Here is a 23,544-nt window from a genome sequence, read left to right on the forward strand (position 1 = left end):
TGCCACCCTCCGCATCGCTTGATCAATGAAATACTCGGCTCCCCCTCTCCCCGAGATCGCCGAAGCGGAAGAGATCCGTAAATAATGGGGTACATCTGAAAATTTGTTTGAGGAGATTGCGGGTGTCTGCGTCGTTGTCTTCCTTAGATTTGCCAGTGGAACAAAGCGTGTACAAATATTCGGAAAGTTCCACAAAATTTTACAACTACTGCGAGCTCATGTAAGGACTGCACTATCTTTCAGACAGTGTTTATTAGCTAATTTCCTCGGAAACACTGCTAATTCAAACGACTTTACGAAGATCAAAACATTTTTTGTCTGAGAAAGTCTACCATGGATTTGAAGATCAACGCTGTCTCTTTCTAGCGGGACTTTGAAACTTAATGTACGATTTCTGTTAGTCATTTAACTAAGCTTTGAACGAAAGGCGTACCCTCAACTTTCTTAAGGCTTGTGCAGGGCTGAACTACTTGCCCATTTTTGTTTCTCAAGTTGGTAAGAAAAAAAAAACATCGTGCAACAAATATTAAGAGCTGATTGTAAAGAGGAAGCTTCAATCTGCAAGTTCATGCTAGATTCGATCGCGAACAAAATTTTCCAACGTTTTTACAGACATTTCCGTGTATTTTCCAGAAAAATCAAGTCTTCAAATTGCCACCTGCTGTGTCATGCAAAAACATCTTAATCAATGATCTGACGTATTAATCAAGAAAATGAACAACGGGCTCTCAAAGTAGAGTCTTCAAGCTATAATCCAAACCGAGGTTTCGTGATGTACGATCCTCCAGTTCGGAATTATGGCAGTTAAAATATCAGCTTTTGACAGCCCACATTTTTCTGCGAACCGTTCGATCAATGTTTCCCGTGTTTTCTCTCGGAGAGCTTTTATCGGGAAGGGGCAATAAAGAATTGGGGACAACATCTGAAAATTTGTTCGATGAGATTATGGTATCTCCGGCTATTTTCGAGGCAGCTAATCGGCTCAAGAGGGACTATCTCTCGGTGACCTACTGGATACGAAACTTTGGACGACGATTCTTCGGCGTCGAGCTTTCGCTCGAGCTCGTAACCTCAGAGTTATTACTCGTTCAAGGCCGTCCACCCCTACTCTTAATGACGCAACATCGTTTATTCTCCTTTCACGGAAGATCGATCCTCTATTTGCTCGCAAATTTGCTCAAGCAATCGGTGAATAGACGGAGGGGATACTGTCTCGAGGGATTGATCTTTTATGATCGAGCCGTAACCAACTCGAACATTCTTGCGTAGTCGACTGACGTAGTTTCGTATCGGCGGGACGCTCGCACGCGACAAGATATCAGATAACGTTCGCAAAAAGTCCGACTCATTCTGCGTTTACTGCATTCCGCGTTTTGATCGGCATTGGCTTAGTCTACCTTGACAGACAGGTGTTGCGTATTGGCGATCGCTGATGAACACTGGTTACCGTAGACAATCTTAAGTGGGTGATAGCAGGTTTTTATGGGAAAGTTATTGTTGGTACTATCCGATTGCCGCGTTTTATTACAAGAGAGTTATGGAGAGATATGATCTTTCTTTCGGAAACTATTGGATGTTAATTGACCTGACCTGTTCCGGCCGCGCAATTTTTCTTTTGTGAATTGGTTTCAGGTAAATAGCAAATTCCAAGGGTTGTCCCAGAATTATGATACAGTTAGGTATAAGCTAGTATAAGCTTTACTCAACAGTAGAATTACCGATTTCAGATTTCTTCTTTTACAATTCGTGACGTTATAAAAATGTTTGGCATAACTTCATCTTGGCAACCCTGAAATTTATGAACTTTTTACTATATAATCCTATACATCTTGACGAGAAAATGCCGAAAATCGAAGTTTTAAGGCGAGGAATTCACTGATTTTAACACGTTAAGTGCGGAGCTTAACGCAAAACTTTTGAACCAGTGAATTCCTCGCCTTAAAACATCGATTTTTGGTATTTTCTCGTCAAGATGCACAGGATTATGTAGTGGAAAGTTAAAAATTTCTGGGTTGCCAAGGTGAAGTTTAACTATATATTTTCTTGAGAAATTGTTTAGTATACTTCTTCATTCGCGTACGTGTTACCATAAAATTCTTATGAAAACTGAATAAATTCAATCCTGTCATTATTAGAATGGAATATACATCAGTCTCGTTTAGAGCTCGGTAGTCCTAGCTCTAAATAAGTAAACACGTGGGTTGAGCGTGATTAGGTTTGGCATAGAAATTGATTAACTATTGATATAAAAGATCAGAGCTAATTCTGTTACTCTCTACAGGTACAGATGTCACAATCATGTGAAACATTCTCTCATTGTTTGTACAAGAATCTTCACTTGAGAAACATTGAAAAAAGATTGTCTAATCTTAGGAGCATCAAGAAGTAATTCAGACAATTAACCCTTTGCACTCGGCGCTATTTACATTCTAAAACTAAATTTTTCTTCCGTCTTGGAATATTTTCATTTTATTCGTACGAAACTGATCCGATTTCCACATATAATATTTAAATGTTTAGTAATCTATTAAATACAAATTTTGTAATGTAACAAATATTTTGTAATATTTTTTGTAATTTCTTTGAAGTAATGCCACAACAATTTCTGGTGGTGCTTCAGAGTCACCACTCGAGTGCAAAGGGTTAAAACCTAATGAAATCTCGATAAAAGAATCGTGCAATAATCGCACATCAATGTACTGCATGTATACTCTGTCACTATAAGTTACGCATATCTGCGTATTTTTGATAATTTCTTTATCACGTCTGCGTGCTTTATCGCGAAGAAGGGAACAGCCAGTCTTGTCTATGTATTAAAATTCTGTGAAAAATCTGCGACACTTTACAACGGTACGTGCAACAGCAAACGGAAGTTAGACAATTTTCCCCAATCCTGACTTGATTTATTCTTATAATAAAGATTTGCGAGAAACTTCTAATGTTTGTAGAGGAATTCATACTGCTACAATTGTGGGATTATCTTTGAATCTCACATAAATCATACAGGAGATTAGACCATGATCTGATGAAAAATCTCTAGGGCGAGCAGCTGATGCCTCATTAATAATTTAATTAAATCTGCTTTACGTTTAAGCGGGCATTCTCGCGTAACCGGTCCAAAAATCAATTCTTTCCACTGTATTTTCTGAAAGCAGAAAACCGTTAACCCAAAACCTGTGCACGTACACGAGTTCCCATTCTAACTTCTAAACCGGATCAACCCGCCCTGTTCAGCAATTTCATCGCGAACTTTTAATCCCACACAGAATCACAAAAGAGATCAGATCCTCGCAAAGGTCCCCGGATAAACAGCTGACGCCGGTATTCAACTGGTTAATATCTCCTTCAGCCGAAAATCGTGCACGTCTCCGATCCCCCGTACCGGTGTAGCTCCAATTGAAAACCGTCTCTTTGTTCGACGTCGGTGGGCTGATCTCTCTGTCTCTCCTCGCCCTTTAGTTCCAGCGGAATTGTCTCGAACGAGCAGCAAACGGCTCTCGAGAAAGAGAAAGAGAACAAACCAGGGCTGGAGAGGGAGAAAGAGTAGCTTGACGAAAAAGAGAACGAACCAAGAGAGAGAGAGAAAGAGAGAGAGAGAGAAACTCGGCGAGAAAGGAACGAAGGGAGCCGACAATAGGAAAACGCGAGAGGGTAACCGGAGGGAAAGGGACGAGGAACCAGGACTGGCAAGAGCATGAACTCAGACACGAAGAGGTGGAAGCGTAACGACTGCATTCAGGCTTGCTAGTGTGCTCGCGATCGTCCGCGTTTCACGACTACTTAACGGGGCTTCTATTGATATTTGAACGCCGAGACGTGCCGGACACCGATCCGCGGATTGGGACCTCCGAATCGTCTCCGTTCCTCTAGATCGAGTAGTATCGCCTATTCCCGATCCCCGTGTGATAACAGTAAAAGTTTATTCGCGGGCAGTTACCGGCCCGGATAGCCCAAGAGCCGCAAACAGAAGAAGCCCCCCCCCCACCCCCCCATTCTTCCGTTACAGGTCCAACGAACGAGAATTAATGGCCGATGGAAACGCGAGCCTCCAATGTCCCTCGTAACGCTGCTAGCTTACCTGTCTCTGCTACCATATTCTCTGCAAACGGTTCTTTCGGGAACAGTTCGTTTTTATCCCCGCTAACGGGATCCTGGATCTTCGTTCCCCGAGCTATCTCCGCGAGGATGCGAGCCCCTTCTAGCTAATTATAGGACCAGGGAGATCCCGGGTCCCTTTCTGAACCTGAGAGACTCCGTTAAATGGAACTGCACCTGCGTTCTTTTTTCTTGGCTTTATTAAATTCTTCTGACTGGGAGACGAGTCAGAGAATTTTAGAGTATGCTATGCCGGAGTCATCCATGACCCGTGGCGGTGGGGATAAGCTCGAGCGACCGTCAATATGTACAATTTTACTCCGATATAAGACAACGCTTCTTATTCCGAAATAAGAAAATCGCTATCCCCTCATCTTCTCCTTCATTCGAAATACGACGAAAGCCGGTCCCGAGCCGCCGTCTTATATCGAATGAAAACTGTAGTGAAATATCGGCGTGGGTCAGACATGACTCCGGCATAGGCCTAGAATTCGCAGCAATCCCCAGAGTTAAAGTGCTGAGGAATTGTCATATTTAATGTATCTCTGCATAGACTTTGATAGACTGAATAGAGTGTTTAATGAATTGTATACTAGTTAACGCTCTGAGTAATTGGAGCACCGAATAGATCTTTGAATAGACTAATCGGGAACTATTAGTTTGTCAGGATGGCCGTAGGATCTTTATACCACTATATAGACGACTGAGTGTGCACGCGTGGTGGTGTTAATGAAATAGACGCCGATATTGCTTAACCTTTATCAGTGTATCAAATAAACTGCTCTGATTTCACCCAATATTTGTGGTGGCTATGCGGGCGATCAACTTGTTAAGCGAAAATACAAAACCACGAAATAAAAGTGTGCACAATCGGGATGGAAGTTTGCTGAAAATGTGCAAATACTGTAAGTCGATAAAATGATAGCAGCGCCGCCGACGAATACCTCTCGATGTTTATTTAGGACACTTTAAATCGCGCTATACTTTGTTATGCTCGGACAGAGTGGCCGACTTTTCCGTGTTGTACTTCCGACTGGAATCGTCGAGATAACAGAATCCAACAATGGAGTCTCGGATTTTTCGTCGCGTTTCAACGTGAGTCGATCGAATGCCTTTGGTCAACAGCAGCCCAGAATTCTAATCTTCTCGAAGCTATCGTCTTATTCGATGTTCGTAGTGGAACGACGATCGGCGAGCTGTTTGGGAATCGATTATCCCCCTATACGTTACTATAAAGTTCCACTCTCCCCACCCTCGCCCCCTACCACCACGGTGCGTTTTCGAAATTGCATCGTATATCGAGCGCGAGTTTAAAGCGTCAGCCGAAGGGGCATACGGCCGTGTGCCGATAAACCGAGGCGATTGTAAATTTACCCGGTGGTACGGCAGTATAATTTTTCATTGCGCGATACGACGCGATAATTCAGCGGGACGCGTATCAAAACGTGCCAGTGTAAATCGCGACATTCCTCCTGCTAATACAACAATTTGGACCGGGGCCACACGATAAAATCCACGAGCCGCCGATTGAATAGCCGGAATCACTGATTATCGGGGGCCAATTAATAAAATTAAACGACTCGCTTCCGGCCGGGGCCCCGAGGATACTTTCGTTTGATCAATACAAAAGCCGGTAGACTACAGGAAAAGAAATTCCACCGCGTGACAGATAAAAATACACGAAGTACTTCTTTTTTTTTTTTTTAGTGAATTTTATCGGTATCGTGTAATCGTTTATTGATAAGGCTCTGGACTTGGATGCAAGTTTGGACTCTGATAAGACTATCTGGAGTGAGGTTGAACTAAGCATGTGACAGATAGAGCGCGGATTTAATTTTGTAACAGACCGAGAGAAACACGAAAGTGGAAAAGTATCGGGAGAATCTAGAATCGTGCATTGATTAAGACAACTTGATCCAGAAGCAAACATCTGCTTTCAATCTTTCTTGAAAATAATCTCTTGCATAATGGTCTTTGTGCATTTATGACACGTGCAGATTTGTAAAATTCCTAGAAACGTCTACATCAATCCGAACCATTTCTATTTTATGTTTACGACGAGAGTAGATAGAATTTTTATTGCGTCTTTAATCATTTGAATAAGCTCGAGCTTATACACAGGAAGTATTAAATTCTTTTAACCTGCGTCCTGCTTTAATTTGCACCGACCCATTTTTACTATAAATAGATTTTCGAATGAATTCACAATAGAAGGGTTAATTTAGAGTTTAACGAGGTCTGGTCAAGACTACTGACCTTTCGATCTACCCTTAATTTCATTGTTTCACAGTCCCACTTGTCATTCCGACACCCGGAGAAGCATCTTTCTGATTAAAAATCCTTTCGCGTGGGAACGCCGCGTCGGCCGCGAACGAGTCTCAATTAACATTCCGTCTCCCAATGGGCAGATCTTGCAACGACGTTTGATCGCTAACAACTCGTTCCAAGGAGCATGACCTTCGCCGCGAAGATTGTTCCAATTTCTATTTTCACGTTCTAATAAATCATCGGCAATGAGACGGATGAAAAGACTTGTACGCGTGTAACGGGTGCAAGCTCAAGGCCGAAACGATCGAGTGTGACGTCCCACGATGAACCATTACATAATGCCGGTCATAGCGTACATGCGGTGACGTTTGTTCGAGGCACGTGACCCGATCTCGCTTACTATCGCTAGGATGCTGGCTGGTGTGAAAAGATCCGCGTCCGACGAACAGAATTGCTTCATTGCAAACAACGATAATGTCAATCAAACAATCTCGAGGAGACGCGGAAGGTAGCAGGAAAAACGTCAGCGCTGCCACGCGCTGTCAACAATGTCAGCGTTAATGCAAATAAAATTAACGAATATTTAAGCTTTTCGATATCTCGTTTGTTTTTATTCATTTTTTCTTTTTGTTGAGATGTCTGGCATTGAGACGCAAATATTTTTCCATGAAACCAAAATTGCTGAATCATCTGACTGAAATTCGAGGAAGATTAGTATTGTCTACAAACATGTATTCTTTACGATGTTAGTGTACAATCATAAATTACTGAATCTTTAAGCAACTCGATCTATCGCTTGTTTTTAATCCGGGAACGAGGATTTTTTAATAAAACAAGTCACGATCGTCGGATAGACTCACCGAAATTCAACAAATGCAAACACTAGACGTACAGATTAATTCCCCCCAATTGTAGAGCCCAATCAAAATTGTATCCCGAATTAATTGCAAGAGCTCAATCACCAAATACGTTCGTCGCTGTTATTGATAAATTCGTTGGAAAATTTTCGGACATTCTTGACCGATTTCAAGCGCCTATCTTTTTAACGAATTATTCGTTTGCCAAATCGACTAACTCCAGAAAAGAATATTCATTGTAAACGCAAAAAGCTTAATCCTCGATCGAATGTTTTTGCAGTAAAATGCAGAATGATTCGAAAGATAATCGATTCGATCCGTGACCGGTTTAAAGGACGTTATAGTGTGTAAACAATTTGTAATTAGATACAGCTGCGTTACGTAACAATGTTCATAAAACGCAGCTTCTGTAGCACAGGCTGCATACATTATTTGTGTGGTTTGAGTCACAGTTTTTTATAAGATTAAACGCGTGATGCATGCAGTACGCTTTTGCAACATTCTTTAAAGAGTTATTGCGACGCATTAAAATTGTAAAAAACTAGTGCAATATTATTTTTCGAATGGCTACGTTTGTTGTACGAAATTAATATGAAAGAATTCGCTTGTATTATATCTAATACATTTCTGATACTCTGAGAGAGAAACTACTTTTACGGAGAAACGAGATAATCCAACCACTTTAAAGGTCCATTCGGTAAACTTCGAGAATGCTCGTTGAACTGCGCAATAAATATTTTATAATATTAACGGGCTTTAAGGGAATGAGGGGATGTGTGTGGAAGGACATGAATGTGTTACGTTTGTGAAAAATTATTGTAAACCGATTCCCTTGACCCAGAGGCTGAAAAAATAAACTATATTGTTTGTAATATGTTTTCAATGTAAGCTACAATAATTTACTCGTGACGTATTCGTTTGTAATTTATCTGGCATACACATTTTTGTAATATACCAATAATGGATATTGTTAAAATATATTTTCTACAGTTTTCATTTTTTGTAAAATTACTGTAGATACTTTGAAAGCCAAAAATGAGGACATTGCCAAGAAATAAAAATATTAAGTGGATTTAAACTTCCCGCGTGCCTATACAACCAATATAAAGGGACAGTCGAACGACCGACAGCAAAGGTACCGCCCGGAGTGTCGCCTCTTGTTGTCTCCCCACTCTTTGATGTAATTTTAATCAAGGCTGCCAAGTGTTCGGCCAATCGGAAGGGACTGCTCACATTGGCGTTTCCTTGGGGTCGATTTAAATGGACGTGAACGACCAGCCATATTCCCTTTCTTGAACCCGTTTGATTCAGCCGCGCGAGAAACAGGAAATTCGAGCGAAGTTTGAGAACACTCCTCGATGCTGGCGAATTTTCCAGCGTTTTTGAAAGGAGTCTGGCGAATTGATCTGGAAAAGGGTTTCCAGAATCGGAGCGAAGTTACTCTTTCAATAGCCTTCCCCCACGGTTTCGAAATAGCAGTAAGAATTTCACGAAAACAGATTTTCCTTGATAGACCCAAGAGATCATTTCGTAATTCTGAGAAGACTCGAATAACGATGAGAACACATTCATACATAATGATTCAATTAGTATTTATGAATTCAGTCCTGACGCTTTATGATACGTGACACGTGCAAGAATCAACAGAACGTATGAATTCAACTGACCATCGCTGACCTAATCTACTACACCAGTTCAGCGTGACCCTGACATTCTTTGCAGAGTGTTTTCTCAATTATGGCATTATTAGAGGTCACAGATGGCTACACGGTGTACAATTTCAACCAATTATCACTCTTCCCAGTACAGTCACTGGATAACTTTTTAAACATTGAACCATGTGGCTTGCATTTTTTTTTTAGAAATTAGAACAATTAGTTTATTAGATTAGGTGTCAATATTCTGAAATTTTCATTAAAATCAGTCAACGTTGCAATGAGCTACAAACGTGCTGCCGTTTTTTCTGCATTAACCGATTTTTATGAAATTTTACACAACTTTTAGTATTTTCTCTGCAATTCGGACCAATTGCAATTTTCTAAATTTTTTTTTCACGTCATGTCGTAAACGAACTGTTCTAACTGCTCAAAAAATCCAAGTCGTATGGTCCGATATTAAAAAAGTTTTCGTCGTTTTAAGAGTGCCCGAATATTAATTCCACTGGCTGTATGTCGTCGTTCACCGTTCCGAAAATCATAAACTTTTATCTGTTCGCAACGACCGTCGGTGACACCGCAACAATTGCATAACAAAGTATTGCGCGCATGAAACACATTGTTACGACAGGTTGCGCATGCAAATCATAAGGCATCACTTAATCTCCCGGTATTTTATCGTAAAGCAATAGTGTCAAAATTGTCGAGAAAGTTGTGCAATAATTTACACTTAGGACTCTCGTTATCAAGATAAATGTAGTTGGAATAAACACGCCTTTTTACAGGTAATCTGAAGCACCTGAAGATACCGGTGTGTGAAAAATTGCTATGAAATCGCGCAATCAACCGAGCAAGATATCATCGCAAGGTCTTAGTGCAAAATGAAATTTTTCGGAAATTGATCGTTGGAAAGAGAAGTTCAATAAAAATGTATTTTATCTTTTAACAACCTCAACAAGTCGAAAACGGTGCAAGAAACTTACGAACATTTTCTAATGTCTTCATAATATTGTAGTTCATCTTTATGCGAAATATAAACTACCAGAGTAAATTGTCAGCAACGGGCATGTACGAAAAATTTATTTTCTTTTTCGACAATCTTAATAAGTCGGAAACCAATGTGAAAATGTTCTAGATTTCTTGGGATGTCTTCACAGTCATGCATTTTACCAACCCAGTCATAAGTGGACAGCGACTTTTACCCACTAATACCATAAACTGGTAGAAGCAATTTGAAACAGTGAATAGATTAAGGGAATATAAAAATATCAACAAATTTCCTAGAACTTGAGAAACCCACTAAAGAGCCTATGCCTTTCAATCAATATAATCTTTCATTCCGTATACAGATCCTCTGTTGAATTACGACATAATGAATGCTCGTCTATAAGATCCACGCTCCCAACTATAGACGAGCGTGCAGAAATGACACGAATGAACGAACAAGAAGCCATTCGTGGAGGCCTCATCATTCTTTTGGCCACGGTTTCGATCGTTAATTCCGCCAATCGATTACCGTCGGTTCATCGAAGGTGAAAACAGGTTTGCCGTGTTCCGGTTACAGGGTTCTGACTTCCTTGAGAGGTGAGGCAGGCATAAGCGCCTGCGGCCTTCGTAGTTATCCGCGAGCATTTATGGTTACGAAACCGCGGGGAACGCCTCGGATACGACGATGATAGTGGACAGTGACTAGCACATGCACCATGAAACTTCTGTTGATTGCACGGTTACGTCGAGGCGATTAAGGAGGTGGTAGGGACAGTTCGGAGGGGAATTTCATAATAACTTCAATTGAGTTCCTTCGTCGGCGGAAGAGTATGTGTGTCCGTTGGTTACATAAACGCTTCAAGTTCGCGAGAGCGTACTGATACACAGCCAGCTCCCGGTGGTCAACGTTAATCACTGGCGTGTCGATGATTAACGTTAGCGAAGTGACACGACGTTCTTCGTGATTGCTTGAATTTGCGGCGAACGCCTGGTTACGACGGCCCCGAAGATGTTCGTTGTGACCTGGCCAATCGTAAATCCGAATTGCACCTTTGCGGTCGCTGTGTTCCATGTTTAAGACGTTTCTTTCATTCGCCTTGACTGACAAGTGCCACGTGCACGTTTGTAAACACCCGCTGCTACGGGTAGTTAAAATGCATTACGAGAAAAACACTCGGAAAATGACAGGTTTGCTTATTGCGAGTGAAACGTACGAAAATTCAAATTGCACATTTCTGCTGAACTTTTAGTCAAGCTTGTCGCGTAGGTTACTACGTACAATTGACACGCTTTCTGAGAAAAAACAGTCGAAGAGGCGTGCTGCCAGAGACTGTTCGTTGTGACAAACGATTGCTTCACACGATTATTGTTTTACAGAGCTTACATTAGTCTCTTCGGTGGAGAAGCGTGCCATTCATCAAGTCGAGGATTCGTTTTCGAGATACCGACAGTTGAAAATTATCGCTTTCGCTAATCGAACAGTAGGCCACACGCAATTCCGCGCACTGTCACAAAGAGTGCAGCGTCCGCGGTTAGGGTTATCAGAATGCCCAAGGAAAAGGCCTCAGTCGAGGTCGTTGCCCCTCTCCTTTTTATCTGTACGCGTACGTACGTGTGACCTACCAATCAGCTGACTGGTATCCAACACGTCGATTTATTAAACAAACGAGTTGTTGACGCTTCAACTCGTTCAACAAACTCCGTTAACCCTTCTGCTATAAATCATACTAGAACGTACTGTGATGAAGACGGATCATTCGCGCGGGTCTTTCGTCACTTTTTCAATCCTAAATCCGAAAATTGCGACCGTTCGAGTTGACGTCCGGACGTGTCTCGTGACAGTTGAAAATTCGGTCAGGATAAGGTAATGAGTCGTTTGTTTCTGTATCATTAAATAAATAGCCACGATCTTGCGGAATTTTCATCGTCGCTAGTTCGCCATCTAAAACTTTTTGCGCAGTAAAATGTTTGTCGAAGTTTAACGAGAGTTTCACGCTACAGCTAGAAAATTTAATAGAATTTTTAACGGAGTTTAACGAAGTTTACTTTGATTGCAGACATTGTCGTGAGTAATAATTATAAGTTTCCCGGTGATTTCTACGACCGTCCGTCTGGCGGCAGCTCCAACTTTTTCAGAGAGAATGTCAGCGAGCTGTCACTGTTAATACAGATATAACGAGGCGGGGAAAGGCTCTTTCTTCGAAGTTCTTCTTCAAATTTTCTTTAAGACGCGCTGCAATTTTTCAGCATTAAGAGTTCCCGAACTTTGTCTTCGAGGACTTCATTGAATTCCTGGCGCTCGGATGGATGTACATCCATCTGAGCCCAGCAGGACGACGTGGAAACTCATAATAGTCCATCAACGATATTCATTTTAATAACACGAATCATCATTGAAGTTTCTCGATTAGATCCGAGTTTCGTACCTTTGTCTTGCCATAGCATTACCGTTTCTACTAGGTCCGAGAAGATAGTACGCCAGCGAAGATACAGAAAGTTTGCATCATTGTCTCGTTATAGCGTTGCTATTTCTACTGGGTCGGTAACGATACCGATTCAAGACGAAGCAAGTTCAAGAGATCAACCTTGACGCGCGTAAGTTGTCCTAAACAATCTCCGACGTTCACAGAAATCGACGATATCGCTTCGGGATTGGGTTGTCGAGACGCCGAAGGAGCAACAGCATCTCGAGCATGCTATACTCTATTCATTTCGATAATTTATGCTACCGACATGGCTTGTCAGCGATCCCTCTGATAGTTTACCCGCGATTTGTATGCAGTTCTGTTTGTGAAAAGAGTGTTGCGAAATGACGTTGGAATTCAGTGCACTGAATTTCAATGCGCCAGCTGCGAGCACGATGCGCGCGTATGTCATCAGAATATTGTAATGCGCGGATCGTTCGCGGTTACAGCGTATTGTTTCCTCGGTTGTGTCGGATCAGTATGTGAGCGAGTTAATTCACAAGACGCAATTCAAAAATTGGGTCGACGATCGCAAGCCGTTCACCCGGGTATTGTCAAACACATCTACGGATTGTGTTCGAAGAAAATCAATTTTTGTCAACCCTTAACCGATCAATCGACTAGTATCATGGCACATTTTTCGTTTAGACAGCGAGATGTTAGTATTTTCGTGAACAGGAAGCAACCAATTTGATGTAGCAAGTGGAATGTTCATCTGGACACATTTGTGGTGGGCGCAAAATTTGAAAATGCAAGTCTAGCCTTTTGGTAGCTAATTCGAGTCATTGTCTATTTGTATATGGTCCAATAAGAAGATCAACCCCAAAGAAGTAGGTTCAAAAATATGTAAAAAGGAATGGACGCGTAAATATCCATAAAAAAGGGTTATTCTCTTACGTTTCAGCCATTAAAAGTACTGTAACCCTTTGACTTCACCGGTCAGCGTCAGAGCGGTGTCTGAAGGAGTTCTCTCGGCAAACCTGAGAGAATTTCGGGAAGTAGAGGAACTGATGATCACAGTTGGGGGGGGGGGCAATAAACCGTGCTCAAAAAAAGTCGATCATGGTGCTAGGCGCGTGCGACTAATGCAAACGAGAAAATGGTGAGATATTTCCCGCACTCGTGCCGATTGTTATCCGTCGCGAGTGCGGACGATAAGATGACGTCCGCGGTCTGGGGGATTCTCGTTAGAGTATAAATAATGCCCGGCGTCCGTGTAGAACATGACACTTCGATTCTACGTGGCACGGCTCCGTATCACAGATCCACGAAGGAGGAGTGAAGTGATCCATTACGTTGACGATCTACGAAATAGACTGGCAGGTCAGTGGCGACCGACGAATTCCTCATTCTTGTGCTACTCTTTCATTCGTGTGCTCAAAAAAAAAACAAAAAGTGAACAAAGTGCGAAACAATTGGTCTCCAGACAAAACATGAAATCTACGCTGACTGTCACAGCGACGAGTTCTGACGATATTGAACGCAAAACAGTTCTGCATCTTCCTGGTGATTCGACGAGGCCCCTTTTTCTTTTGGACTTTCTGCCACCGTGACGAATTATGGTGATATAACACACAGAATGGTTTTGCAGGGATCCGGTGATTTTACGAGATCCCGCTTGCTCGGGGACTTGAAATAAACTCTCACAGTGACGAGTTCTGTCAGTTACGACACAAAACACAAAATAGTTCTGCACAGTCCTGGTGATTCTATGACATGCCTTTTCTCCTGTGAGCTTTCCGTAGACTGTCACAGTGACGATTTTTGTCAACAACAACAGAACATACAAAATAGTTCTGCACAGTCCTTGTGATTCTATGACATGCCTTTTCCCGTATGAACTTTCCATAAACTATCACAGTGACGATCTCTGTCAGTGACAACACAAAATAGTTCTGCATGGCCCTAGTGGTTCTACGACATTTCTTTGTGAATTCTCCATAGACTGTTGCAGTGACGAGTTCTGTCAATGACAACATAAAACAGTTCTGCACATTCCTAGTGGTTCTACGAGATCTTTTTTCCATACGAACTTTGCATAGATTGCCAGAGCGTTTCTATCAATGGCGACACATACCAGAAAACGGTTCGACATTGTAGTGACTTCACGAGCACAGCCTCGGTGACGAATTCTTTCAATAAAGAGTTCCCATAACGTCACGCGTCAGCAGCTCCGCTTCTGCGTCAGTAAGAGAGAGGAATTCTGGGAAGGTCCGAGAATAGACACGGTCCAGTGAAAGTTCTCTCCGTGTTCGATCGAGTCTGAACGAGCCGCGTCTTTCTGCTGAAGATGATAACTCGTTTCCCACTCTCGTTACGGCCCGGCGACATTACGCTCTCCGCACGCATAAAATGCCCATGCATCACAGGCCCGTCACCGATCCGTCCGCATCGAAATAAACGGAATCATTAATCTCGCCCGGGGCCGATTTATCAAATCATTAAGCCTCGACGTTCACGGGGGTTTCCGTTCGGATCGCGGTTTTCGCGCCGGCAATTAGTGATAATTCTAAAAATTGTTTGAAAGCATCGGGGTATCTGGAGCAGATTCGATCGTCTAATTAGAGCCGGAACATCATTTGTCCCCGATCTCGTATCGCGCTCCGCGATATATCTCTCCATTCGAATGTTTGCGTGCGATAAGAGACCGTTCGGCGAGCCTCGGGTGGTTCGCGCGGGCATGCGAATCGAATTTTCTGGGAGTAATTGATCCGCCGTGGCTGGTGGAATTAGCAGAAAAAAATGTATTTGCTGCCCGAGTGACGGACGATGTTGTCTGCAATGTCGTCAAACACATATTTTTCACTTTGATGCTCCGTACAATCCTTTATAAAAATAAGAAGAATTCTCTGTATCTAGATATTCGTATAAAACTTGATCATTTTAGAGTAAGTTTGTTAATTTGTATTCTAATAATTTCATCAACCACTGTAATCATTAGAATATTCGACCTTGAATTATTTGAAGTCATAGTGATCTGATTAAAAATGTAAGTGGTTCAGGCAGGAGTATATCCGACTTTCACTCGTGCCACCGATACGCCATCTTCGTTAAATCCGTGATGTAATCGCCGGAGGTTCATTGACTCGAAACCGACTGTGAGTAAAAATGACACATAATACGATAAATAGCTTCAAGGACTGATATATTACCTAACGGCAGATTAGATATTTAAAACGACTGTTTCACTGTACGAAGGTCGAGGCGATTACCAGTGATTGGTTAAACACTCGGCGCCCTAACAGAGACTGACCGCTATACGTACCATTTACTTTCTCACACTTCTCGTCTTCATATTAACACAGTTTGTGCAGGGAATCAGCTTGAATTGTATCAGAATTTTCTAACGAGCGTCATGTTTGTTGCATCGGTATCGCAGAAGCTATAAATGCATAACTATCCGCAGTCAGCAATCCGCGTGCCATTTTCAGAGGCCGATAACGCACGCAGTATCAATACAACACAAATCTTCAATCGTACGCGCCGTGAAATAAATTAATTGAATCCATTCCTGGCTGTTCCGTGAGTCCCCACAAATCACGAACTCTCCCCCCCCCCCCCAGGCATCCGTTTAATTAACATTCTCGGAATAAATTCGGAGAGAATCTGAACGGATTCCATGAATCAATTCGAAAAATAGGATTGACAATCCGCTACGGCGAATCTAGAACATCGTCCTACATACGAATCGTATTTTTACGCAGTTATCTGACATAGGTCAGACGCGAAGTCGCGCTGATCATTGGACAATATCGCTCTCTAAAAAGTGAAATACGAGCCGTATCCTTATAACAAGTTTCGGTAACAAATATTGCAGCGTGACTGTTATGCGAATATGTGTTTGTTTAGCCATTCCGAAGCCATTCTCCATTCCCCACTTTGCCCATATCGCGGGCAGTCGAATTTTTCTAGCACATTGTTCATGAGCTTAATAAGTTTAAAAAATCGAACGATCTATTCTATCATTTCCTATAAAATCGGCCAAAAAAACAAACTGCTACATCAAATTTTAGCAGGTCGTTGTTAAGAAGAAATTTTATTCTTCAAATCTACGCTGGATTCAGTCGCGACGAACATTCTTCAATGTTTTTACAGACGTTTCGACTTGTAACATTTTTGAGAGAAAAACGTCTCCAACGTGTCTCAAGTTCCTCCCCGCCCCTGTATCACACAAAAATATTTCCGACAAAAATTAACGACAGATTGTAAAAGTAGAGACTTCAAGTTTTAAAATGAGTCCAAGCGTACTGTGGTACTATATTTTTTAACGAAATGACCGCAATTCAAATATCAACTATTCGTCGAGTACAGTAAAGTCTTGATCTAAGCCGAACAGAGTTTCGCGATCTTAGTCAGTTCGTCTATTCCCTTCACTGGGGGGCATACCCCGGGAGGGGCCGAGAACCTGGCGCTGCCTTGGTCGCCGAGCAGTGTAAAATGTAAACATACCGCATAATCCGATACACCGGATCAGGTATATCGATGTGAACCACTACTAATTCAACTAAAAACTTCTTTGTTTTTCATTACTTTTTTTTATGGGACTTTCACCAACTTATTCGTGGCATTTTTCTGATTAAAATGACGCTCTAACACGATATACAGTGATTTCTCCATATATGTCGCCAAAGCCTGGATGATAAACGTCGCGGAATTATCCCCACTACCGGGGGGTGTACCCCGTGAGGAGCCACGAAGCTGGAGAGGCCTCGGACGCCTAGAAGTGTAAACATAACACGGCTCAGGCATGTCTCCTAAAGGACGCTGACAAGACTCGCATCATTGACATAGATCGAGAATTTACCGCAATTTGAACTATATTTAGTGATTTAATTGACGGTATGTAGTGCGCCTTCGGCCATGCGGTGCGTATTTACATGCGCTGTCCTTTTCTACGTTCGGCGTGGTCGACGCGGTCACAAGAAACTAGTAGCCCTGCACGATCTATGTCACAGCTCGAACCCGAGGATTGGGCTTAGATCAAGACTTTACCGTAGCCCCAAAAATTCGTTTCGTTCTCGACTAATGTGAATTCAGAGTCTTTCGAACAAATTAATGCAAAATTAACTACGACATTAACAAACAGTTACGCTGTTTGCGTGTGTTCACATTGCCTGACAATGGAATCGAGTGCCAACTTCCTCTCTGGTTACTCGGAACCTATTCGCGAGCGTATGCATCTATTCCAGTCGCGAACACTCGCACGTCCCAATTCCACGGCACTAAAGTATGCTCCCTGTTCCCAGGAACGTGATCGGTTCCTTCGGGGCTCGCTCTAAATTGCCTTAAAATATTGCGGAGTAGATAGTAGAGCATGTCCGTTGGACCAATGGTCGCGATTCAGAAAAAAGGATTAGCCGGAACGAGGGACAGGTCCGTGATCCATTAGGTTTCTAATTGAAACAGCACTGTCTGAACACGAGGAGGTTGAATGGGAACGTCTAGGTTCGACGGTAGGGCAGTCTTAATGGCATCGAAAGGAGCAGCAGCAAGGGAAAGGGCCATGGGGTAGGCGGGGGATAGAGAACGGTAGACAGAGGAGTTGAAAAGCGAAGGAGTCGAAAGGAAGAAGGAGAGACCGTGAGGAAAAAGGGGAAGAGAAGCGTGATAAATCTCGCCGCGAACAATAAGTTACCGTAAAGAATCGTTTCCGCGTTGGCTGACGCTCCGAGAAGAACAATGATTTGTCGGGGAAATTCTCCAATTCCAATTCCAATTTCAGAAATGGCCCTGGAGACACCGTCATGGCTGAACGTCGACTTCACCGAGAGGATACTGCGTCTGTCCGAGGACGACAGCACGCTGCAGGTGATCGATGTATTTGTGAAACCGGCGACCAGCAAGGGCGACAACTATACCAGCGATATGATGAGGGTAGCCATCGAGTACACCCGCATGAAGGGCGATAAGAGGGTCAACGGGAAGAAGTCGCTCATCTTCAAGATCGAGCCGATCATCGAGGGATCTCGTAAGGATCTGGTAAATTAAAGTTTATTCTATTCGCCGATTAACTTGTTAAATGCTGAATATTGATCATTATCTCCTCTATGGAAATGATAAATTGCTGACTTCAAACTGATTCGGTCGTTTTCGATGTAACGTAACGAATTTCAACGAAGCCTTCGGGTGAAATGCGTGTTACACTTAGTAGTGAAACCACACGAATTTTCAAATCAATCATTCGAATGATCACTGTGAACAAATGGAAGATGTGTCGGTCACCTTGACAATCTTTATTGATTTAGAAATTGAAAATCATGGATTTGGGTAGTAAACCTATTAATAAATTCCATAACAATATTTTCACATGATTCCTTAAACAATGCATTTAAACGGAATTTGTCTAGGAGCAAACGGCAGCTGTTTGATTCTGTTGAGAATAGTTTCCCAATACGTGACGTGATACGTTAAACACGGGCGTTATAAATAGCCTGGCAAATATGAATTCCCAAGTGTGGTTGCTGCGTGAGAATGTTAGTGTAACTTGGTGTGATCAGTGACGTCTGAATCTCCTGCAAGCTGGGTTATCTTGGAACCTGTACCTAACTTGTACTTGGAATTTTCCTGGAAATGTAGAATTCGATGTATCAACACAGGGAAATATTACAGGAATTTAGGTTGCAATTTGGGGAGCCATTTGTCAGCCTTTTGGCTTTAATCGTCAACGTGTTTGTGTGACGGTAGATCGAGAAATCGCAAATATTCGACATTGAGATCCTCATGATGACGGACACCCTGAAGAAGATGTCGGACATGCTGGGCCCTGGCGTTCGTCTTGCTGCCAAAATCTACCACGTGCGAATGGAACGACCGCTGTGTTTGGTAATGGAGGATCTGGCAACTATCGGATTCCGCATGGCTGACAGACAGGCCGGTCTTGACTTGGACCACTCGTTGTTGGCAATTCGAGGATTGGCCAGGTTTCACGCCGCCTCGGTCGCTTTGTGCGAAAAGGTGAAACACCATTGATCAATTCTTGGGCCCTTAAAGCCTAGTCTTCGGTCGCGAGTTTGCCCAGCATCCCAGAATCAGGAAAATCCGAATAAAGCGTGGATTTTTCACAAGTGACATAAGATCGTAGAATCTCCGAGACTACTCCCAAACGATGAGATAATATCAAGCTTAAATTTGTTTTGATGCTAAAAATGGAATTACAGTGATTTCTCTATATATGTCGCCAAGGTCTGGATGATAATCGTCGTGGAATTATCCCCACTACCGGGAGGTATACCCCGTGAGTGGTATACGAAGCTCGAGAGGCCTCGGACGCCGAGGAGTGTAAACATAACACGGCCGGGCATGTCTCCTGGACGAAACACAACGCTGGCAAGACCCCTGTTGTTGACATATATCGAGAATTTACTGTACCTGGTTCATTACTGGACAGTTACTTCCGCGTAAAAAATTAGGGCGAGAATCAAGTACTTTTGGAAAATTTCTGTACAAGGATTTGTCTGTAGGATCGACGAAATAGGATTTATCAAATATTAACAAAGAAAGTATATCTCGTTCATCGTTCCCGAAATTTTTGGCCAAGATCTTAGTCCTGGTCCAACTCGAGTCCAAGTTACACGAAGTCCCCGAACCTCCGAAGGCCAGGAGCCGATCGCCCTAATCCTCGAGTTAAGCCAAGATAATCCGAAAATTCTAATACCTCCTAGACACAGAGTTACGGAATTCTCGAGTTAAGCTAAGGTGTCCCAGGGAATGTTCGCCACAGGAAGTTTCCTAGCGGTCAATTATCATTTTTTATATCTTAGTCTAGAAGCCGTCAACAATTGTTTCTAATACATGTACAATTACAGGAACCGAAACAGAAATCAAAATACCGGAAAGGTATATTTAACGAGGAATTTCCGGAGGACTTGACCACTTTTTTCACCTTGGGATGCGCCGCGTTGGCAACTGAAATCGAAAAGTGGCCTGAACTTGGGAAGAGGTGAGTCTGAGTGTGTGTGCGTGCGTGTTTTAAATAAGACAATAATAGCAATATTAGAAACAACACTAACAATATAATGACAATATTTGAATGAGCAAGCTACTAATATGGATCTTCTAAATTCTCAGATACGCGGACAAAGTGAGATCGTTGACTAATCGAATATATGAACTTGGCATCTCCGCTGTCAAACGGCGAGGCGACGAGTTTTGTGTCATTAATCACGGCGACTTTTGGGTGAACAACATGTTGTTCAAATACGATGAGAACTCGAAGCCTGTTGAACACATTTTCGTAAGTGCCTTCGATCTAGTTTTTAAAAAGTTATTCTCTTTCGGAGAGCGCACGGATGCTTACACGCCGCATGCGCTGATACTGCACGGATGCGCAGAGTCGGGCAACACTTTCCTCGCGATTGTACTATGAAAAGCACGCTGCCGACAGTCACGGTTGTATCGAAAGGGTTGCAGACCCTTGTAACACGGCCACGAAGCGAAACGTTGATATCAATTCGGGCGAGACGCGACGAGAGAGAATGAGGCGCTCGAAAAAAAAAGAGAGCGTTTCGACAGTCGGGAACGTCGCGCGCTATGAATAATGCAATAAATCCTATTCGATCGCGTTTAGGTACATTCCGCACCTGTCGGTGCGCAGTAGTAAAGAGCGGGAAACGACGAATCCCGAGGAAAAGATCGAGAGAGAGAGAGAAACGACAGGCAACGGCAAGCAAGCAAGCAAACCCTCCACGCCCGACGACTTCCTAAACACGAATCCCGCTTCTTCCGCTCGCGCAGATTTCATTTACAATTCAATTCCGGTGTCGGCGACGATCGATCGAGCTTCGATTTACGTTCCAGGTGGATTTCCAAGTGTGCGTTTACACGACGCCGGCGATCGATCTGCAATACTTCCTGCACACCAGCCCGTCCGAGGAGGTCTACGAAAACCATAAGGACGGCTTGATCGTCGAATACCTGCACACGTTGACGAGCACCATGAAGCAACTCAACTGCAAGACCCCACCGCCCACCATGGACGACATCCAGAGATGCATGAAGGAAAGACGGATTTATGGGCTGATCTCCTCGATGACCGTTTTGCCCATCCTCCTGCTGGACAAATCCGAGGCGAAGGACATCGACGAACTAATGCCTAAAGATGGCACCTACGACAACCCTGGATACAGAAGCGCGGCTTACAGGAGGGTGATGACCAAGAGGATTCCCCAATTCGACGATATGGGCCTGCTCGATCTCTAGATTACGTTTCTCGATGATTGATTCGATGCTCGTTGAAATCACCGCGCATCTCGCGTCCGCAGGCTGTGGAATCGAATCGGGTGCTGGACGCATCGATTATTCTATAATACACAGGGATTCGCTATGTAAAGATTAGTTCTATTTCGAGTACGGCTGGACGATTTGTTTAAGTTTGAGAACGATGTTTGATGCTAGGAGTTTGTGATTTCCCGAGCTCACTGTGATGAGAGGATTTAGAAACGAGCCGAGGAGACGAGAAGCAATTCAGCCGCGAGCTGAAGCGATGAGCTACCTTTCGAGTCGTTTCACAATTTTCTAGGAGAGCAGATGATCGATGCTTAAATTTTTATATTTAGAAGAAATTTTGAGATTTTATCTTGTAGAGATGATCGTATCAATCTTCTCTGGATTTTACTTTACGGAGTTAATCGATTTGGCAAAAGGGGAGATTTTTGGTGAATGACGATTCGGTTTCTACTCGAATGAACGAAACGGCTTGCTCTTTGAAGGAGTCCGCCAATGATGATAGTACAAATCGACACAGTTTTAGATAGGATTACACGGCGACCCTCGTTGATATATTATCGCGCACGGCGTTAACAATGTACAGAACATGCTTCCCGTTCGGCGCCGAGAATATCGTAACCAGAGGAAAATTTTAATTCTCGCCCCGCGACCGTCTGTCAGATGTTATTGACGAGCCGGGTAACGAGTTCCTGCTTTGACCCCGTTCGCCCCGGCATTACCATAAAGATTGACCGACGGCCGTGCGAATCGCGTTCCGAACACACGAAAATTGTTTCATGTTTAATACCCCAAAAAAGCAATAAAAGCGATGGACCAATACTCGCTGCGACGTTCGATACCCGAGAAACTCCCATCGGCCAATATTGACCGTTTCATCGAGGTAAGGCATCACGGTTTTAGAATCATACGAATTTTTACGGCGGCCGATTTTATTCGGGACATTTATTGCGTTACGAAACCAGGAACCGCGAATACTTTTTTATTATCGGTGAGGATATGGCACATCAGTTTTCGCCGTTGGAAATAATTACTGTTTATGGGAAATCAAAATTTTTTTAATCATGGAGCATGTAGATGACAGTATTCTAACTTTTGGAAATCGGAAACTTTTCTCAGCATCTATTTTCTCGATATCGTAAGAATTTTTATGACGGCTCCGTAAGAGGAAATTTGTTCTGTTATAAAATGTGGAGACATAAATTCTTTCCATTGGTGGAGCATACAGAGCATTCTGCTTATTGAACTATGAGATTTTTCTTGAATCATCTGTCAGCAATTTGAGCCCATAGCAGTCTATAATTATGAATTAATAGTAATTCGTTAAAATTTGTCTACCTGAACAGGCACAAACCTAACCTCCAACTCACAGCTCACACCTAATTTTCCGAATTATGAATATAAACAATCTTCCCGATCTCTATCGCCCTTTGTTATTTTCAATTTAATTATTAATCAGTCGGAGGACGAGTTCGTTCATCCAGGCTGTCGACGCGAGTTCGCCAAGGTCATTCAAGGTCATAATTCTCGTCGAATGGCATGCTGGACATCAACCATCTATAGACCAGCTGACCCAGTTCCGTTCTCCCGCAATTGCAGTTATAGTTTTTCAATCCGCTTAATCAATGGCCGGTGAAAACTTGTTCGAAACAGTCTCTCCCCCCCCCCCCTCTCTCTCTCTCTCTCTCTCTCTCTCTACTCTTCTGCGCCCCTCTGTTCGGTCGCGTTGCAATATTTCTACGCGACGGCGCGTTTAACGAGAATCCTCTTTCTCGGCGGGCGTAATGCAGCAGAATGAATAATTGAATATCGTTCCCGCGTAACAAAATTCAACACCCGGCCGAAACATTTCGTATGCCGGTGAGAGAGAGAGAGACGGGGGGGGGGGGAGAACCTAATATTTTCCCTCTGATTTAATTCGCCGGCCCGTTTAATCAACCCCGCGGCTTTTTTCGGCCTGGCTGCAACGTGCCCTGTTCGACCAACTCTGCCCGC

General features: G+C 43.0%; 2 protein-coding genes across 3 annotated transcripts in view; one reads left to right on the forward strand and one right to left on the reverse strand.

The window, feature by feature from the left end:
* LOC143354055 (zwei Ig domain protein zig-8) overlaps positions 1-23,544 on the reverse strand; it is a 219,827-nt gene that overhangs the window by 155,684 nt on the left and 40,599 nt on the right. The gene's annotated exons all lie outside the window — the stretch shown is intronic.
* LOC143354036 (uncharacterized) lies at positions 13,494-22,371 on the forward strand. The gene is made up of 6 exons (XM_076787731.1): positions 13,494-13,650; positions 18,050-18,306; positions 19,012-19,281; positions 20,133-20,266; positions 20,395-20,560; positions 21,124-22,371. The coding sequence occupies exons 1-6, from the start codon at positions 13,551-13,553 to the stop codon at positions 21,523-21,525; spliced, it is 1,329 nt and encodes a 442-aa protein (XP_076643846.1). The 5' UTR covers positions 13,494-13,550; the 3' UTR covers positions 21,526-22,371.

This window comes from Halictus rubicundus, chromosome 1 (genome assembly GCF_050948215.1).
Source record: "Halictus rubicundus isolate RS-2024b chromosome 1, iyHalRubi1_principal, whole genome shotgun sequence".
Classification (NCBI taxonomy): domain Eukaryota; kingdom Metazoa; phylum Arthropoda; class Insecta; order Hymenoptera; family Halictidae; genus Halictus; species Halictus rubicundus.

What these genes read in the sequence shown, in the direction of transcription:
- LOC143354036 (XM_076787731.1), top strand. Translation starts at nt 13,551, where the DNA reads ATGACACTTCGATTCTACGTGGCACGGCTCCGTATCACAGATCCACGA. An exon ending in TGGCCTGAACTTGGGAAGAG is followed by an intron (nt 20,267 to 20,394) that starts GTGAGTCTGAGT and finishes CTAAATTCTCAG; the next exon opens with ATACGCGGACAAAGTGAGAT. An exon ending in AGCCTGTTGAACACATTTTC is followed by an intron (nt 20,561 to 21,123) that starts GTAAGTGCCTTC and finishes TTTACGTTCCAG; the next exon opens with GTGGATTTCCAAGTGTGCGT.